The 25,869-nt window shown below is 27.6% G+C and overlaps 1 protein-coding gene across 3 annotated transcripts; it reads right to left on the reverse strand.

Moving 5' to 3' along the window:
• Positions 1-99: 99 nt before the first annotated feature.
• Positions 100-17,597, reverse strand: LOC113557273. 3 transcript variants are annotated; one of them, XM_026962702.1, is made up of 5 exons: positions 17,142-17,597; positions 14,242-14,398; positions 8,945-9,019; positions 2,422-3,501; positions 100-823 (listed from the first exon to the last, which is right to left on the reverse strand). In XM_026962702.1, the coding sequence occupies exons 2-5, from the start codon at positions 14,339-14,341 to the stop codon at positions 687-689; spliced, it is 1,392 nt and encodes a 463-aa protein (XP_026818503.1). In that variant the 5' UTR covers positions 14,342-14,398; positions 17,142-17,597; the 3' UTR covers positions 100-686. The 3 variants fall into 3 exon arrangements, with proteins under 3 accessions (XP_026818503.1, XP_026818504.1, XP_026818505.1); XM_026962703.1 differs by lacking the exon at positions 17,142-17,597 and adding an exon at positions 14,474-14,565; XM_026962704.1 differs by lacking the exon at positions 8,945-9,019.
• Between the last annotated feature and the right edge of the window lie 8,272 nt (positions 17,598-25,869).

Genomic DNA, 25,869 nt, shown 5'->3' on the forward strand with positions numbered 1-25,869 from the left:
AATCCTGTACTTATAACATTTTTTATGAAATATATTTACTTACGAAGAAGCATGGTTTTTAATATCTAATAATAATAATAATAATAATATACAGATTATAATAATAATTCAAATAAAATGAAAAATAATTCGCATTGCAATAAGTATAGTAAACACATAATAGTGTACATACACGTGGACATCATTTAATATAATTAATAGGTACAGAAGTTACGATAATTTAACTAATCTAGGCTACGGTTGTGGTAACAATAATTTATTTGGTAGAATAAAGCACGTGTAGCAATAAGGTATAATGATAATAATAATTGTGTAAATTGTACGATGTATAAATAACATTATGACATAAAATAAACGTAGTAATATAAATCAATATTATTTGGAAAAAAAAATCATCAATAGACATATTATATAATAATTTGAATAAAAAAATGTTGCTCCTTATGATGTAAAGTTAACTATTATTGTTATCATCACCTGATACGGACGAGTAACGTTTACTGAGGGTCCATAGACGATCGATTTTCATAAACATCCGTTTAAAATATAACGACGGCTTTTGAAAATCGAAAATCCCTTGGATTAACCGATTGGTGGAAAATATTACTCGTACGCCAGTATAATATAATACATAAATGGACGCATTGACATTTTATAAAATAATAGTTGAATTGGAGCGTTTTGTATTAAAACAAGACGCGGAGGAGCACGACAAAAAACACCGTGCTCAGGAACGATTTTGAGTACGATATTATGCTGTTGTCTATTTCTTTAATCTTCATATCGTACTTGGACAACGGTTTTTCTGACAGCACTATCATACCTGTAAATATATTTATTATGTTAGAACTTTTGGTCTCATGATTCACTGGCGTAGCCAGGATTTTTTTTCAGGGGAAGCTGATCAATTTTCGTAAAATACAATTTAAGATTTTAGTTGCGATTTGTATAGACCATTGAAAATTAAAATAATTTTTAAATTAGTGTAATATCCATTATCTATGTAAACGTCTATTACGAAACAGTTAATAAGTATGATTTGCCTTGACTAATTGTTTTTAATATTAAAATGTTATCAACTGTCATAAATAATGGATATTTCTTAATGAGTTTTGCAAAAAACTAATAAGCAAAAAAACTGATAATAATTTAAAAAATACTATTAGATTTTTTACAATAAAACACTGTAAAATAATAATTTGCTTAAACAATATTGTAGACATACTACTGTGGCTAAAATATTTTTTATTCGTTTTATTTTAATTTAATTATTATTTAAATATTATAGTGTGATAAATTCCATATAATATTATCTTATATATTTTTCAACAAAACTTAACCAATACTTTTTATATTTTAATATCCAAACTTGATATAATCTTAGAGATATTTACTTCCTAAACGTTGTGTGAATTTATAATATTGAACAAAAAACCGATCAAATGACCAATCGTGCTACAACACTGATACAGAATACCTAATTTTAAATATTGCATAGTATTCTGACCAACTAACATGTTAATTAACTCCGAGAGGAATCATTAATCATTTTGGCAATGTTTACACAAAACCGATTTTAGAAACACGCATAAAATATTTTGAGCTCTAGTGCACAGAGCTATTCAGAAATACACCAAAATTTTCCCTGCTACTAACATCGTGCGTGTCTGTAAATCTATAATTTATTATTCGGTTACAGAAAACCACTACCTAACCCCTCTTCAGCTAGAATATGTTAACATAAAGGTTGCTAATTTTGCGTACATCAAGATCCAGATCAAGGATTGAATATTGGAACACAGTTTAATAAATTTAATTGCCGTCATTTGCACATTTGAACGTATATGATACGTGCATGAATGTATATGATCATTTGTAATTTATTAAATATGGAATTTCTATTAAGTACTCAAAACAAGATATATCTTCAAACTGCCTATTATAAAATGTTTCTTTTAATTAATTTTAGATTTTAAAATAGATGGTATATATCATCGATGTCATAATTTTTAATTTGTCTAATTACTGATCTACATTAAATTTCAAATAATAGGTTTGAGAATATAACAAATTTTTCAAATTAAAATATCAACAGTGAACTTTTGTTAACAAATCAAAAAAAAAAAAATTCCTCATACAAACAAAAACGACCATAACATTATATAACATACATTAAATTATGGATACCTAGTTATAACTCACAATAAAATATACCTATTTTTTTTTTTTATAGTATTAGAATGATTATAAAAATAATAATATTATTAATTAAAACAGTACAATTGTTATCATTATTTTTTTTATCGTTTAAACCACTCATCGTACAATCGCGTTACAAAACAAATTATACATAGGCATCTTCTTCGATCGCTACTATCGCATATTAATTACACAGTAAAAAAATGATCATATTTTACTTACTGGAATTCGATTGAACTGGACACTCTTCGTCATCATTGGGCTGTGACTGAGACGACGGTGAGACGATTGTGATGTCAATCGGGTTTTCAGTGTCATAAGTTGAAGTCATAAGTGATAACTGTGGCCACGATGCAGGTGAAACAACCTCATCACGGTAGCCCATGTCGACTTTCAACATCGCCGGGTTTTCGGTGACTGTGAACGGCGTCGGTGGACGGGAAACGGTTGACACTTGATCACCTATGTTCGCCAGAGCACGTTCGATTGGCTTTTCGATGGCAGTGAATGGCCCCTGTGTACGGGGCTCAGTTAAAATTTGGTCACCTCCGTTCTGCAGAGCACGTTCGAACTGCTTTTCGGCGACGGTAGACGGAGTTGGTGAATGAGATATGTATGGAGCGTGGTCACTTCCGTTCTGTAGAACTCGTTCAATAGGCTTTTCTGTGGCAGTGGACGGAGTCGGTGGACGGGGCTCAGTTGAAATGTGGTCACCTCCGTTTTGCAGACCACGTTCGATTGGTTGCTCGGTGACAGTAGACAGAGTCGGTGGATGAGACATGGATGAAACATGGTCGCCTCCGTTCTGGAGTGTGTATTCGATTGGCTGATGGGCGTCTACGGCGGTTGGTTCTTTGATGTCTACCGACGATCTGGAGTCAGCCACGCACAACATGAGTTGCTGCTGTTTCTGGTCGACGACATCAATCGTCTCCACCACTTTGTAGTGCTTCCACTTGTTTTTTTCCGTGTCGTCGTCGTCGTCGTCGTTGTTGTTGTTGTTGCCCGTGACGTTTTTCACGTCAGACGGTTCAGAATTTACTGATTGGTTACAGTTGCACGGCCCATTAGTCAACGGTGGTTCCGAAATCGTTTGCGTCATAACCTCCACTGAACTGGATAGCTGATCGTTGACCAATGTCGACCATTGTTGTGTGCCCGATTGGCGTTTGAGGGCTTTTGGTGAAGATGACGGAAGTGGCTGAGGCAGCGGAGACAGTGACGTCGTCACCGTTGTCAAAACGTTTTGCTTCTTTTTTTTGGTTAGCCTGCGTGACTTGGCGGGCCACGAGTTGTGGGTTCCTGTAAACCGACAACCGTAATAATAATTATTTTTTATTAGTATTGTTATAATTCGTAGGACTCAGAATAGGAGTGTTGTTTTAATTTAATACGAATACAATATTTGATTTACCATATTATTATTGTTATTGTTTATAAGCAATATTTAATTTATATTAAGATTTAGTATATATCGTATACAATTCGATCAACAATACTCCTATTTCAGGTTTCATGAAACGTTAGAGATATCTTTACTAGTCTTTCTACGAATAGTTAATGTTTGTTCCATAATCCTTCTGTGTTTTTTGTTATTTACAATCAAAATATTAAATTACACATAATATATTAGATAAAATTATATATTTTACACGTGGAGAGATGTAGTTAGATTAGCTATAATCTTAAAGATTCTATAATAAGTAGACATTTAAAACTTAAACGGGGATAAGTACTTTGTTTAACTTTGTTTGTCTCACAATCGACTATTAAAATGATTAATTTATCTAATAATAATTTTATTTTATTATATTGATAAGACAATTTTTTGTTTACAGTAGGAATTCGGAAAATTGAGCAACATAATAAATTTATAACTTTATAAAAGTATAATATCGTTGGTAACTGAATGATGTGATTATTTTATAACGTTATATTGGTATCTCAAACATATAAATAAAGGTATAAATAAAGGTACCATGTAAATCAAATGTACCTAATTAAGAGACTTAGGACTTAGGTTATCTCATTACATTTAAGCATATTTTTATTACATTATGTACTTACGTTTTTACAAGAAAGAGTATACAATTTTTTTTTAAATCATTAGATTAAATTAATAAAACACATTTCGTATTGTTAATTTACCTATATTGAATACAATTTAAAATTAATATTAATTATTAAATATTCAATAAGAAATTGTTCTTAATAGTTCAAAGAAATTTCTAATAACAATTTTTCAACATTTAAACCAATACACTATTTTAATTTCACTAATCAGTATGTAATGTTAGAATGAAGGTGCTAATTTTTTTTAAGTTTATTTTTTATTCAAATAACCTTTTGAAAAGTAAGTTACATTGAAATTCATTGTCAATGTGCTATCGCATATGTGCTGTGCTCCTACATCAATTCCACATGCTATTTTTATAAAATCATCAAATGATATCTTAAGCTTTTTTTTAGCTTATTGTATTAAATATATTATGCAGAGATGTAACTATACTGTATACATATATAAACCGTATAAACTGTAGTAAGAATGAAAGTAATGAAATAAGTTTTCTGAAGCAATAACATACACTTTGATATTGGTTTCTTATTGCTATTATTTGCCGATATTGTACTATAGTGTATCGAATCGAAAAATGACCATTTTTATTATAAAGAAATCTATACAAATGTGACTGCAATTTACGATAAGCTTTCGATCATAGTCGGTTTCATAGTCATTATTTATATTTGGTTTGTAATACAATGGAGTTATATTTACAGAGAAATTAAATTAAATATAAATATAATTTGTAATCAACTACCAAATAATATTTATACAAAAAGTTAATTATTGGCCAAATGTAATGTCTTCACTCTTCAAGCAATTACAATTTCAAGAAAAATATTTACACCACTCAGAAAAGCCAAAAATAAGAATATCCACTGTTATATTGTTATAAACTGTTAATGTAAAATTAATTTTGTTATTAATATGAAGGGAAATGTTTGCTTGGTGTTAAACTAAATTAAAAAAAAAATCAATATCATATAAAAATAGATTCAAAAATAAATATATTTCCACAATCAATTACAAGTACCATAAACTTATAAATATTCAGTTAACATGTTTTTATTATTCTTTTACTGTGGTTTCGAAATACTTTGAAGGAGTTTATACTTATTAGTTACTGTGTATGAATACTAGAGTGCACTGCAGTATTATATTATGTACGAATAAATAATATGATAAATTCGCTGTAAACTGCTTTACAAACTATTCAATCACGATGTTGTGAAAATAATTGGCGAATACAACAAAAGTGTAACGGTGTTTCTATTTACTGAAAACGTCGAATGAAAAAATTGTGACCAATTTATTCATTGATAAAAACTTTTTTAATAAACGTACTCAGTAGTTAGTTGTAAATGCAGAGTTTTGTAACTTGGCCCGTAGACAATTCATTTGAGTATGTATAGTGTATATTCAGCTGATATATATTGTAACAGTTTGTGAAACTGTATTATGATTACTTTAAATGATTTTTTCTTTTTAGGATTATTATTTATTGGTATGTACAGAGTGATTAAAATAATAATACCATAATAGTAAAGCAACTGTAAAGTTTGTTAATTGTAAATTTTAAATACACTTGTGAAATAGATATATTTATATAAATAATAAAACAAAGATGAGTAAGCGAGTATAGTGTTGGTAAATTGTGCCGATTTTTCTAGACTACCTAAAATGTATACATCTTTTGCGCCAGTGAATTTATTACCATCTAATATTATGTATACATTGATTGTGCTAGGAAAATATTACAACGAAAATGTTTACTACAATATTTTTAGATATTTTATTTTAATTAAATATACAATAAAACAAAAATAAAAGAAATATTGATAATAATAAATAAAAAGGTACAAGTGTTTAAGTGGGAAATGTCTAAATTATTATAAATCGTAATCAGTTATAAGTTATCCAAATAACGTTATAGCTTAGTATCAAAAACCGTAAAATAATTCGTTGAGAATTACAGTGTATTAAGAGCCGAATACAATCATATATGTATGTAGAACAAATTATGAATAAAAAAATTTAAATAACTTAAATAACATATAAAATAAATAATTTGTATAATTTATATGTAATAAACCTAATATTTCCGGTACAATTAATTGGTAACCTTTTTGAATCACATCAACTTTTGTTTTCTTACCTGTGATTTTTGGCGCAATCGACATATACCCAGTGCGTATCGCTTTACTGTATAATAAGTGTCAAATGTCTGTAATAGATGTGTTAAGTTTGAATTCAATGATATATCATTGTATACAAAAAACGATTTTGAATGAAGACGGTGTGTCAGCCTATATTTTATTATATATTAATGTCATAATATTATTATTTTACACGGCAAATTTATGAAATAATGTTTTAAATTATTACAAAATAACGAACATGGTAATATTTATCGTTTAAATATGTACCTAATTGTATCAAAATTCGAACTTAAGTGTTAATAATAAATATATAATATATATGTATAACTTTTTAAAAAATTGAAGTTCAAATGCATATAGAAATTGTGTCTATATATTTTTAATATTTTTATACATGTATAATGCTAGATCTTCAATTAAATTTTTAAGAATTTTGACACAGAAAATTATTTTTTATCGACATTTATAGAAAATAAACTAAAAAAACTTAAAAATATCTATTGCTATAAAGTATAAATATCTAAAAATGTCGACATATTTTGAACATTTTACCAAGAATAGAATTTATAATAATATAAACATTTGATGAACATTTCAAGTATCTACGGTTCGCCTATTTTCCTATGCTTATGCGTTTCAGCGGGGAAGGCAAAGGTAAAACCCCTACATATGATGTACTCATATTTTACTGATTCTAATCTGATTCGGCGCATGACGCACTTAATCAACTTACAGATCGTAATTATTTTAATAATACACTTTTAATTTTTAAAACCAATAAGATCATATAAAAATGGTTAATCTAAATTATTTTGTTATCGACATTAATATAGTTATGAACTAGTTACAAATAATTCACAATAGTACATAATAATAATACTCAGCTTAATTAAAATATTTAACTTACTGTTGTTATTATTATCATTACTACTTATAATATGGCTATAATTTTGTAATGTGATAAACATAGAAATAAAAACAGAAATATGTATTTATTATTTTTTAAAATGCAAGCTTTCATATAAAATATGAAATAAAGTGTATATAATAAAAAATACACTAGGAAAAACACCGTAATTATTATATAATATCATGATCTATTGGTAATTAATTTATAACTATTAATATTGATTATAAAATAATTTAGGTAAAATATTATTATATGTTTATGAAATATATTAAATTCGTTTTTAAAAGTGTTAATATTAAAACTACAAACTTTAAATTGGTTCAGCGCAACGCACGAATATGCTATGGTAACCTATAATGTCTCAAAGTATAAGTATCCCGATTTAGTTCAAACACACATTGGTTCAACAATGACATAACAACATATCAATAAAATTGGTATAATAAACATAAAATTTCATACTAATATAATGTTATTTCATTTTTTACACTTAATTTTATGAATATAATGTTATTTTAATTAGATAATACAAGTCAGTCCTAATCTCCTGGACAATAATTGTCGAATAATTATTATCAATACAGTCATAAAATATTATTCAAACTTAGAAAATTATCAATATCACATATCACATCATAGAACATTATTAAGACATATTTCATTTATAATATCTATTTCCGTATATCTATTCAGCATGATGTGGCATTGTGTATACAATAGTATATAAGATAATAATATAATATAGCATAGAATATAGTGGTATATTATAACATGTTTGTTTTTAAAATTAAATGTATATTATACATTTTTTGAAGGGTTTATAGTAAAATATAAGTGTTATGTTTCAAACGTTTTTATTATATAAATAGATATTATAATGTGTTTATTTAAATAATATACTATAGTTTCTATTCAATATTTTGTTATTTATACATGCCAATATTATTATATATTTTGTTTAATAAGCTGATGGATTTTGATGAAGCTGTTGACATTATTTTATTTATGTTTTTAATATTTTTTATAAAGTAATAAATAATAATATATTTTTATTTTTAACTGTACCTATTAAAATATTGTATTTTGAAAAGTATGAGAACTTTTTATTATTATGTAAACGTAATTGATACTAAATTATTTTATTCTATCAATGTATGGACAGAGATAAGGATAATTTTGAGATGGTTAGAAAATAGTTTTTGAGTATACGATTTGGGAGGTAAGTGAACGGTTATCAAATAAAATATAACATTTTAGTTGGAGTACGAACCTTTGTCCTCTTGCTCGACTATTAAAATGCATTTTTTTTCTAGCAAACCAAATATTTTATAAAACAAACATAGAGATAACAATAGTTATGTGGACAGTTACAATCAGTCACGCAAGAAAAAATCATTTTGTTTTTACAAAAGGAAGTAACTACTAAAACTAGATGTACCTATATTTTAGCCCCGTACTTGAAAGTTGGATAACTTGTGAAGGGGTTTGAACCTGGATTTTTACCAGCAATGCAGTTAATTTAGTTCCTAAATTGCAATATAGGCAGGGAAATGGATTTCCAAAATGTGCCTTATATACCGATATGATTTAATAATAAACTGCAATATATCGTACTTGTGGTATCTTTGAACTGTGCTTCGACATCACTGCATGCTGAACTATCACACGAGACTTGTTTTGTGTTAAGACCTAAAACATAATTCAAAGTGGGATTGAGTTTTTCAAAAATTACTTAAAAACTCACATAGGAATTAAAATAATAGTCTGTAAATAAATGCACATATTTTATTATATGGATTATTTAACACATTTATACGTCATATGAAATTTGTTCATTGTACGTGTTCGTACTTAGTATATTAAATAAATATATTATATTTTTGATGGTAACTAAATACTTAATACCTGGAATAAAAATAACTCATTATATATATTTTTTATCATATATTTGTAGGTAATGATTTTATAATATTAATAGGTTAGGTTAGGTCGAATATCGAATATTAATAGAGCTCGTGAACGTGGGCTCATATATTATTCGAATACCGGGTTGAAGATTGAGAGTGACAATGAAAAATTCAAAAATATTGAATTTCAGTATAATATATTTTCGTGGAAATACGGAAAACAAAATGGTGAAATGAAATTTCACTATAAGTAAATGAGAATGTAGCGCTAGCATATTGTGCTTTAACCATCTTAGAAATGTACGACATGCTAAATTTGCACTCTACAGAACTAATTCTGTGTTTTAGTCAAATACTAAATGTAGACTGAATTAAATATTTATTTATTTTTTAGCACACTGGAATAAATATTTAAACTTTCAGAAATAAAAGTAGAATTCTAACATGATTTTATAAATAAAATAAAAAGATGTCAATCAAATCAAATCTGTTTAAATAATTGCAAAATGTGGTTATTATATAAAACATAAATGAGGCATAATTATTTTGTCAAGCTTTCAGATTTAATCTGTAAAAAACTTTACTACATTCAACTCCCTTAACATTTATTTAGATAAAATAAAGTATTAAGCTGTTTTGTTATTACATTTCATAAACTAATTTGTGTAACTTATACAATTTAATTCAAATCCCTTATTCAGTTTATAAATTTACTATAAATTATAACCAAAAGACGTAGCTTCCGTTATTATAAATAATTTATTTTTATTTGTTGTCAGTTGTTAAAAATATGAAATATTAGGTATAAATATAACGTCATAAATATTTCCTGTTTTATTTTTTCAATAATATTACATTATATTATGTCTTATAAGTTATAGTATAGATATGTGCCTTGGTATCAAAAACATATTATTTGTATAGTTAATACTTATAGCTTATAAACATATTTCGGTAATTTTAATTGCATATTTTAAGGATTTTTAGTGCAATTAAAAATGTTTACCTAACTTAATCATACCCTATACTTAAAAATTAATTACTAATGTGGGTTCGTATGCCAATTGCTAATCGTTATATAAATAAAATAAATAGTTACAATTTTATAATTATTTATAAATAGTTAAAAATCCTTATTTTCAGACCCCGATAGGTAGTTACAAAATGTATTAAAAAACAGAATATTGGTTGAATACAGATATTGAAAATTATTTACCTTTGTATACTAATTAATAATAATCAACATGTCTATGTAAATTTACATGATGAATACTTACGAGTATTATAAATAATTTATTTTTATGATTTATAAATTAATTACTATTTATTTTCTACAATAAAATAAAATATTAATATTAATTATATTTTATGATTTTTTTTCAACAGATTTGTTTTACGTTTATATTGTCAACTTATCTACCGAAGACGGTGCTCAGCTAGTATTTAACAGATAACACTAATTCTGATTCTTAAGTACATAGTTATTTTAGTATGTGATTTCATTAAAAATAAGTAATTGAGGACAATAATAGTATTTTATAAGCCAATAAAAATTTGAAAAATAAATGTAACTTATAAAAAATTGTATTTAAAATGTTTCCAACATAATAAAATATTATACTAACATTAATATAGGTAATAATATTAAATAATACTCAGTTAATAGTAATTTAGAAAAGTGACGAGGTTGACAATAAAACCTAATCCCAAAATTCTCGGAAATTTAATTTTGTCTGCTTGTTATTTTTGATCATCTCTGTACGGAATAAAACATAATTCACTTGTATATCCCGTGTTGTTCTTAAACTTATCATGCTCAATAAAAAACAGTAATATTTGTTAAGTAATTAATTGTAGGTAAACATTTCTAAATGCCTTGAGTATAAGTTAAATCCATTATATTACACACCCATGTTTTTTTAGAAAAATGTTATAAGTACGTACAATATGTTTAAAAATTGTTTATTATACGGTAAACAATATTTATTGCTAAAATAATAAATTAAATTATTAATTTATGAATATAAAAATATTAATATTTTTATGAAATAGATTTATTATTATTATTATTATTATTTATATTATGGTCCAGTAAATCAAATTAAACAAAACAACTTATAAACATTTAAAGCCTTTGGAGGACCTTTATGAATTTGATGTTTATTACAATTTAAAATAAAAATTAATTGTAAAGAAATCTAAGGATTATATTATCTAAAATTATATATTTTATTACTGTGTTATAAAAATAAATATACAATTTTTGTTCTCATAAAATAAATAAAAATGTTGATAATTATTACTTAAAATGTTTAAAGTTTAAAAAATCTTAACAGCAATAATTGATATCTAGGTATATTTTAAATTAATTTAGTTAATGTTATGGTGAAATTATTAATTTAATAACAGAAAATCATTACCAATTGTTTATTAAAACGATACACTCATGCATTTCGTATTAAAATTCTGAACACTTTTTATCAATTTTATAGAAAAAAATGCATTATTCCTAAAACAGTTTATACCACATTCTGTTTAAAATCTAATTGAATTTTTATTTATTTTATTATTATTGAATAAACCACATAAAAGAATGTAATTGGAAAAATGATTTTAATACATATAATGTGTTATGTTTCAAATTATTAGTATTATTTATGTCATAATTTTATTAAAAATGTTAAATTCATAGCTTTTCATATTTTATTTATAATTAATGCATTCAATAATTTAATATTACACTTCTGTGAAAAATTGAACTTACAAATTAATCATATTTTTATGAAAAGAAGGTAAATGATAAAAATCAAAAATATATCCATTTACAAATAATAATACTGTAATAATTTTATTTTGAAGAAAGTAATTGTACAAAAGATGACTGACGAGATATAATAATGTAGCGTAAGTAAACATATTACAAAATAAATGTAAACTTTTTTATTTGCAGAAAAATATATTATACATAAAACTTTTTTCAAAAAAAAATCATTAGAATGGAATTAAAAAATTGTTTTCTTTAAATTCTCATAATTGGAACGTAAGCTTTAATTAAAAATGGTATCTTATTATATTCCAGAATTAATATTATATTATATTGTTTGTATAGCTTAAAAACACATTTTGGTTAAGCCGACTTTCTGTTAAGGGTGATCCTCTAGGGGTGTTCACCGTTCATAAAAAATAACATTTTAAATTATCTTTTAGTAAAACCACCTCAATGTTAATTATTATAATTTTCTAATGAAAAGTAATTTAATAGTAACGCATCTGCTTGAACAAAAAAAAATAATTAGTGATTTATAATACTACTGCTGTATTTATTTGAAAATGTTCTTATTTCAGTGACTTAAAGTTTCAAATAAGTGCTTGATAGACTAATAGTTAAACAGAATACATTTATTCTGATTAGTAGTATTATGTAGTATGTACTGTTATCGTAGATCATAGTGTATATTGTGGCGTATATACAATAATAAGTTAAAAAGGTTAATCAACTTTTAATCAATATTTGTTTGAAGTGAAGTAACTTTTAAAACGATATTTTTTACAATCGTTAACCATTAATATAAAGGTAAAAAACCATTTAAAATTAATTTTATATTATACAGATAAGTCATTTCAAGTATTCAAAAACCTGAGAAAATAAATGACAGTTTGAGTGAGTTATTCCATCAATTTAAACATTTAAGATGTACATAATTTTTTTAGCATTTTAATGCATTTGATGATTCTTAAATTTATTTTATGAAAGTCAGTGTTTATTGTTTATGGCTTAACATGAAAATATTATTATACAAGTCATGCATATTAATCAACAGACTGACTAAAATCTGAAAAAATCTACTGAGAGATGTATTTACGTACCAACTATAACTTCAAGAGTAAATGCATTTTCTAAGAATCTTAAATCCAACCAAATATTTAAACAAATAACGTTTAAAAATATGTATAGTTGTAATTACTAAAATTACAAATGTATTAACTTTTATGGATAATATGGTTAATTAATAATATGTACATATAAACATAAATATACACAAAAACCCAACACAATTATTATCACTTAATAACAGGAAGTATGAAACCCGAAGTTGTATAACTTAATGTTATGACAATCAAAATTATTTATTTTGTGTTAAAAAATTTATTGATAATGTATAAGTTACATGTATACATATACATACTCGTATAATATAACGAAATATTAAAAAATAGCTGAATTATTTTTTATAAAATTGTCGAAACTGACATTTATTTTGTTTTCTTTCCAAATATATTATAATTTTACTGAGTATTGCGTTGATGAAAATATAAATAATATATTATTCAAAGTATTTAGATGATTGAAATGCACAACGTTTTAAAAAAATTAAATATATTTTGATATAAAATTAAAAAAAAAATGTTGAATATTCCTATATTCTACTATGTTATTTTTTTTTGTTATTATAAAAGTAAAAACACACAGTTATATAAATATATTGATTGTTTACATTTTTATGTTTACTATATTGTGTACTGTTTTATATTTTGCTTTTAAAGAACCTAAATAAAAGTATTATAAAATCATATTAATTAGAATTTATTAAAAAGTTATAAACTATTGAAATTTTTATATTGAATCCCGCGTAATATTATGCAATAATATTAAGAGGACCCGTATGTGTTGTCTCTGTCTTACTAACGTACATCATAACAAATTTTCGTTCAGTAGAATACATTTTGTGACGTTAGTGTTAATATTAGAGTAAATTTACCTATTATTAAATTTAAAGGTAAGAATATTATCTATACAATGACATATGTTTTTAATGATATTGTTATTTTAAAGTGAGTTAAAGCTATGTAAAATATAACAAATTTAAAATGTTCATAACTCACTTTAAAATGATAATATTATTAAAAGCATATGTCATTGTCTAGATAATATTCTTACCTAACCTAATTCCACGGGTTATGTCACTAATACAATATAATGCGACAGTTATAATATTATTTTACCTTGCTGTCTCGGAAAATGGGTCCATGAACTCGTCAACGCGGCCCAACACGCGTCGCGGCCGTCCGGACCGAAGTTGTATATCATAGTTTTTTTCTCCATAGTAGTAGGTATCGCACGATACAATTATAGCCGTATAGGCGTTTCGTGTTAAAATATCTGAAAGACGAAAATATATTCATCGCGGTTAGCCGGGATTTTATCGTAATGCGATAAGATATATCGTCGTTATACCTGTACGTACGCGATACCTATTAGAACGACTGCGAAAAATATCGTAAAACGTCAAACGTCCACCCGAGTTGGACCGAGGGTTTAGATCATCGCTTTACCGCGCAGCTACAGTTACGTTCACGGTGGGCTGATCGAACGTACAAGTATTATTATAATATTATCACGAAAAAAGAAAAACGTCGATGTATAAGTATTATTATGACATAATAACCGCGTAAGATAACAGTTAGGCTGAAAACCGTTTTCGCGACGACGACGACGACGACGACCTGCACGGTTGCATTAAAACGCTCCGGATCGTTAAGCTAAATAACGTTATCTCGCTGTCATAACGCACGCCTAATAATTTTCCAATACCAAATTTAACATCATATTCTAGTTTATTTTTATGTTTTGGTTGACACGTATATTATGTGTGTTATCTTCGTCTTACTTATACGTATTACAACTATATAGCAAATTTGCGTCCATCATTTAATGTCGTTAGCTTTAATATTATTATACTCGACCTAACCTATAATTAAACATAAAGGTATAAGAGTATTATCTAGAGGATCTCATAGGATTTTATTAATATTATAATTGTATAAAGTAGTAATATGTTACATATAGTTATAACTCATTTTAAAAAGAAAACATAAATAAAATCCTACGAGATGATGCTCCTGATAATATTCCTAAAATCTTACCTAAGTTTGGTAATAGGTAAATAAATTTTAATATTAAAGCTAACAACACAAAATGGATTCTTCCGAACGCAAATACACTATATTGTGCGTTAGTAAGACGGAAATAACACACAAGGGTGAAGCATCCTCTTAAACCTGGTTGGACGTTTTTTTAGGACGTTTGCCCCCCTTTGCGGTTATGATGCGATTACTAATTATTTATAAACACTGTTCCCTAATTATAACACAAATTATAAAATATAATTAATGTACAGAGTAATTCACCAAGCATGATCACCTCCATTTTTTGAAAATTAATAATGAATTTATTCAAGTTCTGATTTTTGGAATTTTTAAATATAATTAAAGACCTTATTTGCAAATTATTCAGAATGTTTAAACTACTTAAGGAGTGTGCTGCGACGATAAAAACTTCTGTTTTCAAATGAGAACTCCCCTTTTTTATTGTAAATTATTCAGTGAATAATGTTTTGAATTTTTCAATGTACTGAATTTAAAATTCGAACAAGTAGTTTTTTAGTTATTAAAATGTTTATACTAAGGATAATAGCCATTAAAAATGGTTTAACAAAAATAAAAATATAAAATATGTTGACAAATTAATATTAATTACCAACATTTTCAAGTCACCATATCTTTAAGATCTTATAATAGGTAATAACTTGACAATTTCTCGTTCAAATTTTGATTTTAGTATCTGCGTCAACAATTTCAAAAAAATATTCAACAAATAAAGAAGTAAAGAAGTAGAGGGGGATTCTTCTTTAAAAAATAGAAGTTTGTATCACCACATATGTTACTCTTAAGCAGGTAGCATTAAAAAAATCTCAAGAATTTGAAAGTACAGTCTTCAAGTATATTTTTAAATACCAATAATCAGATCTTGAATAACTGCATTATTAAAAAAAAATGAGGCGAGCATGCTCCGTGAATCACTCTGTATGTACATCACCTATATGAACCGTATATATTATAATCTTATATAGATCCAGCACCCGGTCGATCCGGGCACTACCGCATTGGCTAACGTATTGTGCAGTATAACAATAATTTCGGGGACATTCGCCTCCGTGTTTGCGAAAAGTTAATATCGTTGAACACCGACAAAATATTTAATGGTTTATCCAAGCGACGCGCCGTTGTTGTCATACGTCCCGGGTCAAATAGCATCGGAGGTAAGTAATAATATCATATCGTGTATTATTTACGTCGTATACGACCTACAACTTATTGCGGTGACAAAATAATAATAATAATTTCATCGTACTATTATATTATTAAATCACCGCGGTGGCAGTGCGCTCATTATTGCAGCCGTTGTACCGATTCATACGACGTGATCGTTATAATGATCTCGTGTACGCGATAATAGGACGCGCCGACAAATGTCAAAACGCGCGTGTGTTATATTAATACGGTGTGGGCCGCGAGTATATTAATATAATAATTGTATGTAAAGCTTGTGTGTTTGCAGTGTGATGGGGTGGGTGACGTTGGTGTCGAATCCCCTTAATGTATTATGTAGATATTCATGTACGCCGTTGCCTATATAATAATGTGAACGGCAAACATAAACCGTCCTTTTAAACGAACGAAATAATTAAAAAAAAAGAAACTCGCGGAGTGAATACGTGTTTTAATAGTAATATACCATATGCATATCGTGTCATATTTAATTTTAATTATAAACTTAAACGATCTAATGACGACCAGAAGCGTTTTATAGCGTTGTATATATTACTGTATCCACGTGTAACATCGGTCGGCGGCAAACACGATAATGATAATATTGCAATATCATAATTTCGATTCTATTCGGCGACCGGGCGAAACGATCGTTTACGTACATCAAAAAAAAAAAAAAAAAATTACAAAACGTCCGACTAGTACAAGATTGTACACGGTGCCTTACCGTGTCGTGATTAAAATATGTCAATCATCGTACTATATTTATAACCAATAACGAAACTTTTCCATACCTGTAGCGTGGTGGATTTGACGCGTCCTTCGATGTTTTTCCAATCGGAAGACGGTTATCTAAACCGTGTGTGGCACCTAATTATTTTGCAATTTTATTACAGTAAATTATTTCGCATTCGTTTCGAAATCGGCTCAGCCGGTCGACGGCAGAGATAATGTGAGCTCAGTCGAACCAAAAACAAAAACCGCGGTTAGCGTCTGGACACTCGACGCGATAGATGTTTACGATGCGACATAATAATATTAACGTTATGAAACCGCGTTTTTAATGTGTGACGGTGGTGTTTTAAATCAATTTTTTTTTTCACTAATTACAATGTCTAGTGCTGAAAGGGTTATAATAATTATTATTGTCGGCAGAGACTGTTTTTGAAAACGTGTCCCGTGCGACGCGACCGGCACATCTGTAACTGTTATAACTTAAAAGTATAAAGAGACGTCCGCGGGCCGCGTTAGAGAACGACAATACGGATATCTATATGAGCCGCGTGGCGATTAAACGATAGAGATACCGAACGATTGCCGAGTGTGTCGGCTAGAGAGACAGCTGATAATGATAGGCGGCGGCGGAAGAGAGAAAAAAAACCCGTGTATAGTACCTACGGAATAATATTATTATATTGCCATAATATAGGCATTACGTATATTTTATTCACGAAGGCCAGCCTTCACGATTTTATCGTCGTTATTTTATGAAATGATAATAAGCAATCACGACGCGTTCGTCGTTCGTTTATCATTTCCTTATAATATAATAAATAGGTATAATATTTTCGTTAGCCATGCGAGTACTCCACAGTCCAAAGCAATTAGTACGATATATAAAATTAATAATGTGATATATTAGTATTATATTATTACCTCACTCTCGTCATGATATTATCTTCAACTCCGGCAGCTGTTCTTTCTGTAACGGGAAAAACATAATAACATAACCATTGGCGCAACTAGGTATAAAATATTAGGGGGCTATAGGCCCGCAAATATATACCTAATTTAATTTACTTACTTTAATGCTTTCCAAAAAAATAGAAGGATTTTCCGCATTATTTTCATATCAATATTCAATAGTAACAACTGTACAAATACGGATAATTTTTTTGGCTTATAAAAAATACTAAAAAAGTTTTTTGTCCATTTTTAATTACCAAAATAAAACTAAAATATTGGACGAGACCGCCGCAATGCCGCTGGTCGATGCCGCGCCCGAATAATATTTATCAGATAAGAATATTTTTATTAAATTATATGTATATTGCAAAATAAACTTTAATATGTAATATTTATACAATTTACTTTTGAACAATTCTGTTATAATAATTACCTACGTCATATTGCATAGGATGTATTTCACATTCTTACTATTTTATGCTTAAATTATTATTTAATCTTAATAATCAAAAATATTTGGGGGGGCTAAAATATATTTCGAGGGGACTAAGCCTCGCTCAGTCCCTCTCCTTCCTCGTTACACCAATGAATATAACTATTATACTGCTATGTATTATACATAACAGGGCCGTACGCCTAATGGGGCGTAAATAAAATATTATTTTATATTTATATTTATAATTAATTTTTCAAGTATATTAAAATCTAAGTGTTTATTAATATTATAAAATAGGCACAAATCATTGATGTAATAATAATACGTTTGGTAACGCATCTAAATTACAAAAATATCGATGATATCAAGGGTGTATTGAATATTTTTATCAACCGGTCGTCGTCATCAAATTTCTACCTCACTTATCCAAATATCTGAGGAATTGTCATGTAAAATTGAATATAGGTTTCAAATAACTATGTACAAGCAATTTTGTTTAAAAATTTCGTTTCAATTGAAAAAAAATGATACAAGAAGTTGGATAAAGTATTAAATATGAAAAACACAAATAATATATTTTCAGAAATGGTGGAGGAGTGGGTTAGTCCCTCTCCCTTGCGCGTGGTCATGATATATACAAGAAATGTGTTTGATACACTTTTTCACATTATTGTACTACTGTGCTCAAAAAATGTGTAATGCACATTTCGATTTTCTATTTTCTATATTTTATAAGTATATTATTTTTAAAATTAACTGCCGGTCAAATCAAATTTAAAGGAATTGAAAAATTAAATTCCTATGTCTTGTTTTAGGTGATTAATATTTATTTGTTTTATTTACTTTATGTAAAAATATCGGACGTGCTTAATTTAGTACAATATTAAAATATATTATAAATATTGTTTGCACAAGATATTTTAAAGTAGAGTTGATGGGTCTTTACTGGCTATGTTCATCATTTGGTGTAATGGTTGTATAATAAATGGTACTATAATTTAATAGTATACATTGGAATTGAATTGAGTCCAGATGCTAGATGATTTTTTTTTTAAAGATATTTATTAATAATCGATATTAATAATTAAAAGATATTATTTAAATATAGTATTCATATTATTATGATGTGTAATGCAGTAAACATATTGAAATACCTAATACTTCGAGTCTGCAATGCATAATCGTAGCGCGACATATTGAATTATTCCACAAAAATGTGTGAATCCCCACAAAGCTAACAGCGGCCCAATGCGATTGTATAAATAATAAACATTACAGAGGTCGCAGCAAAAAAATAAAAAAATCCATCAGAGCATAAACACTTGGATTTTTCCCGGTGGTGAGGCAGTATATTTAATTTAATTAATTTTTCTTTCTATAGAGTATCACTCCTCCACTCATCCATCGAAAACAATTTATTGCCCTGGTATGTACAGGATACGCTCGAAATGCCTCTGACTAATAATGTGCACTTTAAGCTTATATGGTTAATATTTAGAGTTGATTATCAAACCATTCAGAGACGAAAATAATGTCCGAACTTGGTCTGTCGACGTTTTTTCCTCCTCTATTTTTTAATTTTAAAATAAAGTATAATATGGATTTTACATTTGTTTTAAAATGACGTTATATACACAGTTCCGAGAATGCAATTTAAAAATACCGACCGCAGATCACGCTAATCATTTTTCGGCCATACAATCCGACGTTAGAAGTATCGACATTTACAATAATACGAGCCCTCAAAAGTCATTTCGTGTGCCGTGTTCAAGAATAGTACAATATATCATTACGATTATGTTGATATAGCAAGAACAAAAAAATTAGTGTATGGCAGTGTTTTCCCAATAAGTTGGTGTTATGCAGCCGCGGGGGAAGAATTATCCAAAAATTAAAATTAAACCGTATACCTATAACTTGAACGAATTAATTCTAAATCATTCGCGTTTGATCGTAATGTGTACGTTGATTTGAAATCGATCCGATTGAAATGATATTTTGTAAATTGAATTTTATTATAATAATATATTTATGTGTTATCGAATCTATCTATACAGCGAATAAAATACACATCACAATATTACCTTGCACATTACCTTCGTAATACGTGCTATTATGCTTAACCAATAGTTTTAGTGCGCATTTATGAAAATAATAATAATAATAATAATAATAATGAACACACCGAAGTTACGAGTTCAGTGCAAAGAAATACACTTTATAAAACAAACGTCAGTGTAACGTTTTAAAGTCAAACGAGTATTTATGTATAATATAATATATATATATATATTATAATTTAAATATTTGTGAACGAGATAATAATACCTATTGTGTTCACATTATTAGGTTTACATATTTTATATAGCTACGATAACTGCGCGCGAGATTACAAAATCGTACTGTACACCTAAGAACAATATAACGATTATAACGTATAATAATAACACATCAAAGTATGTAACAAGTATTGTGTATGCTGTGCGAGTTGATTGGAACACTTCTATTATTCGAATTACGATAATAACATGTAAAATTATAATATTAATAATGAAAACATGAAATATTTAATAATCTCTTTACTTTGTGCATCGATTTCGTGAACCCGTGATCTCCGTGTTCTATTATAACCCGAGTCTTCTCATTCATCGCCAATAAGGGCCTCCGTTAATGTCATAATGGTTTATTCTCGTATCTACCATCATCACTCGTTTCGCAAAAATAATTAGTTAAGCACAAATAACTTTATTTTAAAGTTAAAGTTGTTAAAATGTATCACAACACATAAACTGTTGCCACCCTTTAAAGTAGTTTCGAAGTACAGAATCATTAGCAGATAATTATAAAAAATAGATAAAAAAAAATAAAGTACGTATTATTTTTGGTCGTGTGCTTAATTCAGCGAATTAGTCGAATTCTATGTATTCCGATAATGTGCGCGTACAACTTAATTAAAATTTTGTTTCGTTCCAAAACAGTATGCGCGTTAACCTTAAAACTGTATAAACTCTTATGGTTAGCGTAGCGCGATCCTATATATGTATAATGTGTTTTTGATTTTATTTCTACATTATGATATTGGGAAGTTTCAGTAAATTTTTAGTAATTTTTTATAAGATTCTTTAATGGAACTCGAAATGTTTTGCGTGAGTAGTAATTTTTATGATAATCACTAAGCTCTCGTACGTCTAACTAGCCTGTCATTTGTCACGGTGATGTATAACGTATACGTATATGTTATATGATATATATGTATAATATTTATGTTATATTTATACACATATAGACGGCACATATATAAATAATATATGATACATGTATAATGTAGGTATGTAGGTATATAAAGATTGACAGTCAAAACCAGATGGGAAGTTTACATATTTGATCAATGCCAAAAAGCTTTTCCGTGTATATAACTAAAAGTCGGAATGCCATTATGCTCTCAACCGCTCTCGACTATAACAACCATCGATCGACACTGTACAACTGTCAAACACAATTATTGCTTTTTTTTTCATTGCGCAGGTGTGCGTGATAAAATAATTGTATAATATTATTATCTGATACGTTTGCGGTACGACGAGTACGCAACATACACCAGTACACCACATAGTATACGTTGTACGCTATATAAAATTATTATTAAATTATCCGTGTAAGGCATAGAATGAGTGAAGTGCGATAACCTATAAGGAGACGTGATTGGTGATTGGTGACTTATTGAAGAGTTCATCTGTAAACTTAACTTAAGGTTGCCAAAAGTTGAATTTGTATTTAACTAATGATTCACTGCACCACAGCAATCGCGTTTTCAATTCCTTATATTTAGAATTTAAAACTGATCTTTTTCGCACAGATTTTTTCTTGTATTTAGATACCTACTGTATTATATTACACAGTTGTAATGGTTATACTCGGTATACACTACACTTGCATCACTACGCATCACCGGTGACACTATGCAATCGTCGGTTCAGTCGCTCCGGCATGACAAATATAGACAGTGTTCTGAGTGACTAATCATTACGGCAACCCCTTTATGTGCCATTTTTTTCAACCTGATCATTATAAAATCGATCCAAAACCGCTGAAATACCAATCCTTTGCATTTCAAATGCCCAAGCGTCTAACACGTTCCGTCATTCGTACCGATACTACAGTAGTAGGTGCAAAAATCGAAAATACAATAGATCAGAACTATGGTCAAGACAGCGGGAATATACATATAAGGGTCACGGAGCAGTTGGCTTAATACCTCAGTCCACCGTCTCTGTGGATGGCCGTTCCTATATTTTTAACGTAAAGTAATCCAACCAGTGTTACTACGTTTTCTTCATTGTTAACCGTGAATATCGTACATCATAAGTCAATATGTCATAAAACTATTGCTTTAACTCTCTATATGACAGTACGTGGTGATTATGAATATAACCAACAAATCCTCGTGCTGTTGTTTTTGTGTTGTTATTTATACTGACCGGCTCACCGCGGACATAACAGTTCACCAGCCGTTGTAGCCGCGTCGGCTAGAATCAAAAGCGTATTCAGGGAATAAAAGAAAAGAAGAAACTTAGGACTTATAGGTTGGTGTGTTCGGGAACGTGTGATAAGGAACACGGCCTATCCATTCTTTATTATCTATGTCCATAGCGGCACCTACAAGGAATTTAGAGTTTTGGGTACAGTTAAAACTGTACTGTCGGACTGACTGAACTCACGGTCAACGTCTGTGGTATCTTATCAGAAATACGGTATACGCCACCGTCGCTTATACACAGACCCCGGATTAAGGGAGGGGGCATGGACCCAAGCCCACAACGGATATCAAACAATAGTGGGCCCCTGGCGAATAGTACTTTTTTTTTATTAAATCAGAAATATTTGGATATGATAATAGTAATATATTTCGTATATCATCACCCATCTTTTTATTTTTTGATTTATTTAATAGGAAACTGGGTGTTTTATTGATATTGCATTATATTTTAAATTTTAACAGTATTTTATTTGACTAATTTATGAATTGTTAAAAATTTAAAACATTAATTCAATTTAAAATTATTCTTATTTTTTCCTTTAAAACATTTTTACCTTTTATGAACTCCAAAAATTTTCCCTCTCCGAATAGCGGACAAAATGTCGGTGTCCGAGTATCTCACTGTATTATATATATATATATATATAATTTAACCTATATTATAGTATTAAAGTGTACATTTTAACTGTGGCAATAACTCTTAGTGTATCTGTTTCGTTTGATAATGTCAGGTCGGAGCTTAAAAGCACTGTAAACACTATGACTAAACTTACACATACTTGTAGTGTATACATTCATGAAAACATTTTAAACATCTACCCTTTTTATATTTGATATGTATATAATATAAGTATATATATATATATATGTATGATGTTATGGTTATATCGAGTCCAGAGTTAATTAAAGTTGATAGTATTACAACGTAATTGCATAACATACATTAAAATTGCTATACAGCGATGGCATTATTATTATGATATCTATAACAGGAAGTTGTACCTATTACAAAGTTTTAATACAAATAACGTTATATAGGTATTTCCATTTATGGAATGGAAGATCGTTGTCTGTAGTTGTAGGCAGTGCACCAACAATAGTTCTCTATATATGTACAATGGTCTAAGTTGTTTTTATAGTATATAGGTGCCTATAACGAAATCGTTTCATGTTGTATTCGTTATAATAATCTGACATTGTATAAATAATATTATAAATTAATAAAATTCATTTTTCACAGCCAAAAATATAATCATCTTATTGAAAAACCATAGGTATATTATTCTTATAGTTCATAAATTTTGACTGGGTGAGAATTATTATATTATTTATATTATATATACGAATATGATAAATGATACGTGAATGGCCGAAACTTAATGATAAACTTTAACGATTAGGTATAATGTGATAAACGCATTAAACAACAGATGAATGTTATTATATAGAAGTGAATAATTCAATCGTATTTTTGAAAAATAATTTATCACACTTGTATATTTCATTATGTTACTTTTTAGTTATAAATTATAACTGACTGGAAAGTATATTTTATATTAGGGAGATATAATGCAATTATATGGCTTCTAAGAGGACGTAATCGTCACACCCATGTGGATTGTTTCCGTCTTATAACTCACTCACAACACAGTGAATTTTACGTTCCAAACAATCTATTTAAGTATATTATTTTTAATTTTTATAAAGTGAGTTTATGTATTATTAAGTTTAAAGGTAAGAATTGTATCTAGTTTCTAAAACCTAGAGACATTTCAAAAATTATATTATAATAATATATATTAAAATACAATTTTCTTTTTAAACATTCTAAGATTATAATATTATATAGAATATAGAATATAATATTGGTATTATTGGATTTTTTTAATTACGCGTAGATGAACGATTAAATTATAATCTTATAGCCAATTTTTGTTTGTGTAGAATATATACTTATATAATATGCTATTATAATATGTTATTCATATTGTATAAATGTATGATCTAGTAAATATATTCCAATTGCGAAAAACGTAAATACGTCTCATCTAACCGTTGTTCCGTAAGAAAAAATATTTACTCGTTTTCTTACTGTACATCATTATATTAATCAAAATCATACACGAGCCTAGTCAACAGTCAGTAGTCAAATCTGTATTTTCCATTTTAATGATAATAAATGCGTTTCAACCTATAATAAAAGTGCTTAAATCCGACTTCGTAACGACGAAATAATAGTACGTCATATAATATATTATACGTTGAGGAAATTGCAAATGGAAAGTTTTTTACAAAGTTTAATTCATATATATTTTATTAGGTCGAAATATTTACTATTTAATTTTAACTCGTTAATTTAAGTTTATATTGAAAAATAAAAGTTTAGATAATACAAAGTTACATTTTTTAAAATTTTTACATGTCGTGTATTAAATAGATAAAAAAAAAATAAATTACATTAATAAAAAATCAGTTTGTTCTTTTTAATTTTTAACTGGATATTTAGAATCTATGCCAAAGCACATCAAGACAACTTGATAAAAGTATATGTACGCAAAAACAAAAACAAAAAAACAAAAAACAAAAACAAAAACAAATTATTTAAAATAAATAATGCATATCATAGTGATTGAATGAAAACAATGACAATAAAGGAGGTACTCCAATGATTTTTTATTAATTTGCCCAAAATACAATTTTTATTTCAACCATATATCATCGTGTCCAAAAAAATTAAATCTTATTTCAGCTATTGTGGCCAATCTAAACATTTTATTATATTTATAGGCATGTTATTATTTTGATCATATAACTATTTTATATTATAAAAATTTTTATTTAATTACGAAATTAAATATAAATT

Source organism: Rhopalosiphum maidis, chromosome 3 (assembly GCF_003676215.2).
Source record: "Rhopalosiphum maidis isolate BTI-1 chromosome 3, ASM367621v3, whole genome shotgun sequence".
NCBI classification, from domain to species: domain Eukaryota; kingdom Metazoa; phylum Arthropoda; class Insecta; order Hemiptera; family Aphididae; genus Rhopalosiphum; species Rhopalosiphum maidis.

What these genes read in the sequence shown, in the direction of transcription:
- LOC113557273 (XM_026962702.1), bottom strand. Translation starts at nt 14,341, where the DNA reads ATGGAGAAAAAAACTATGATATACAACTTCGGTCCGGACGGCCGCGAC. An exon ending in CCATTTTCCGAGACAGCAAG is followed by an intron (nt 9,020 to 14,241) that starts GTAAAATAATAT and finishes ATTATGTTTTAG; the next exon opens with GTCTTAACACAAAACAAGTC. An exon ending in ACAGTTCAAAGATACCACAA is followed by an intron (nt 3,502 to 8,944) that starts GTACGATATATT and finishes GTCGGTTTACAG; the next exon opens with GAACCCACAACTCGTGGCCC.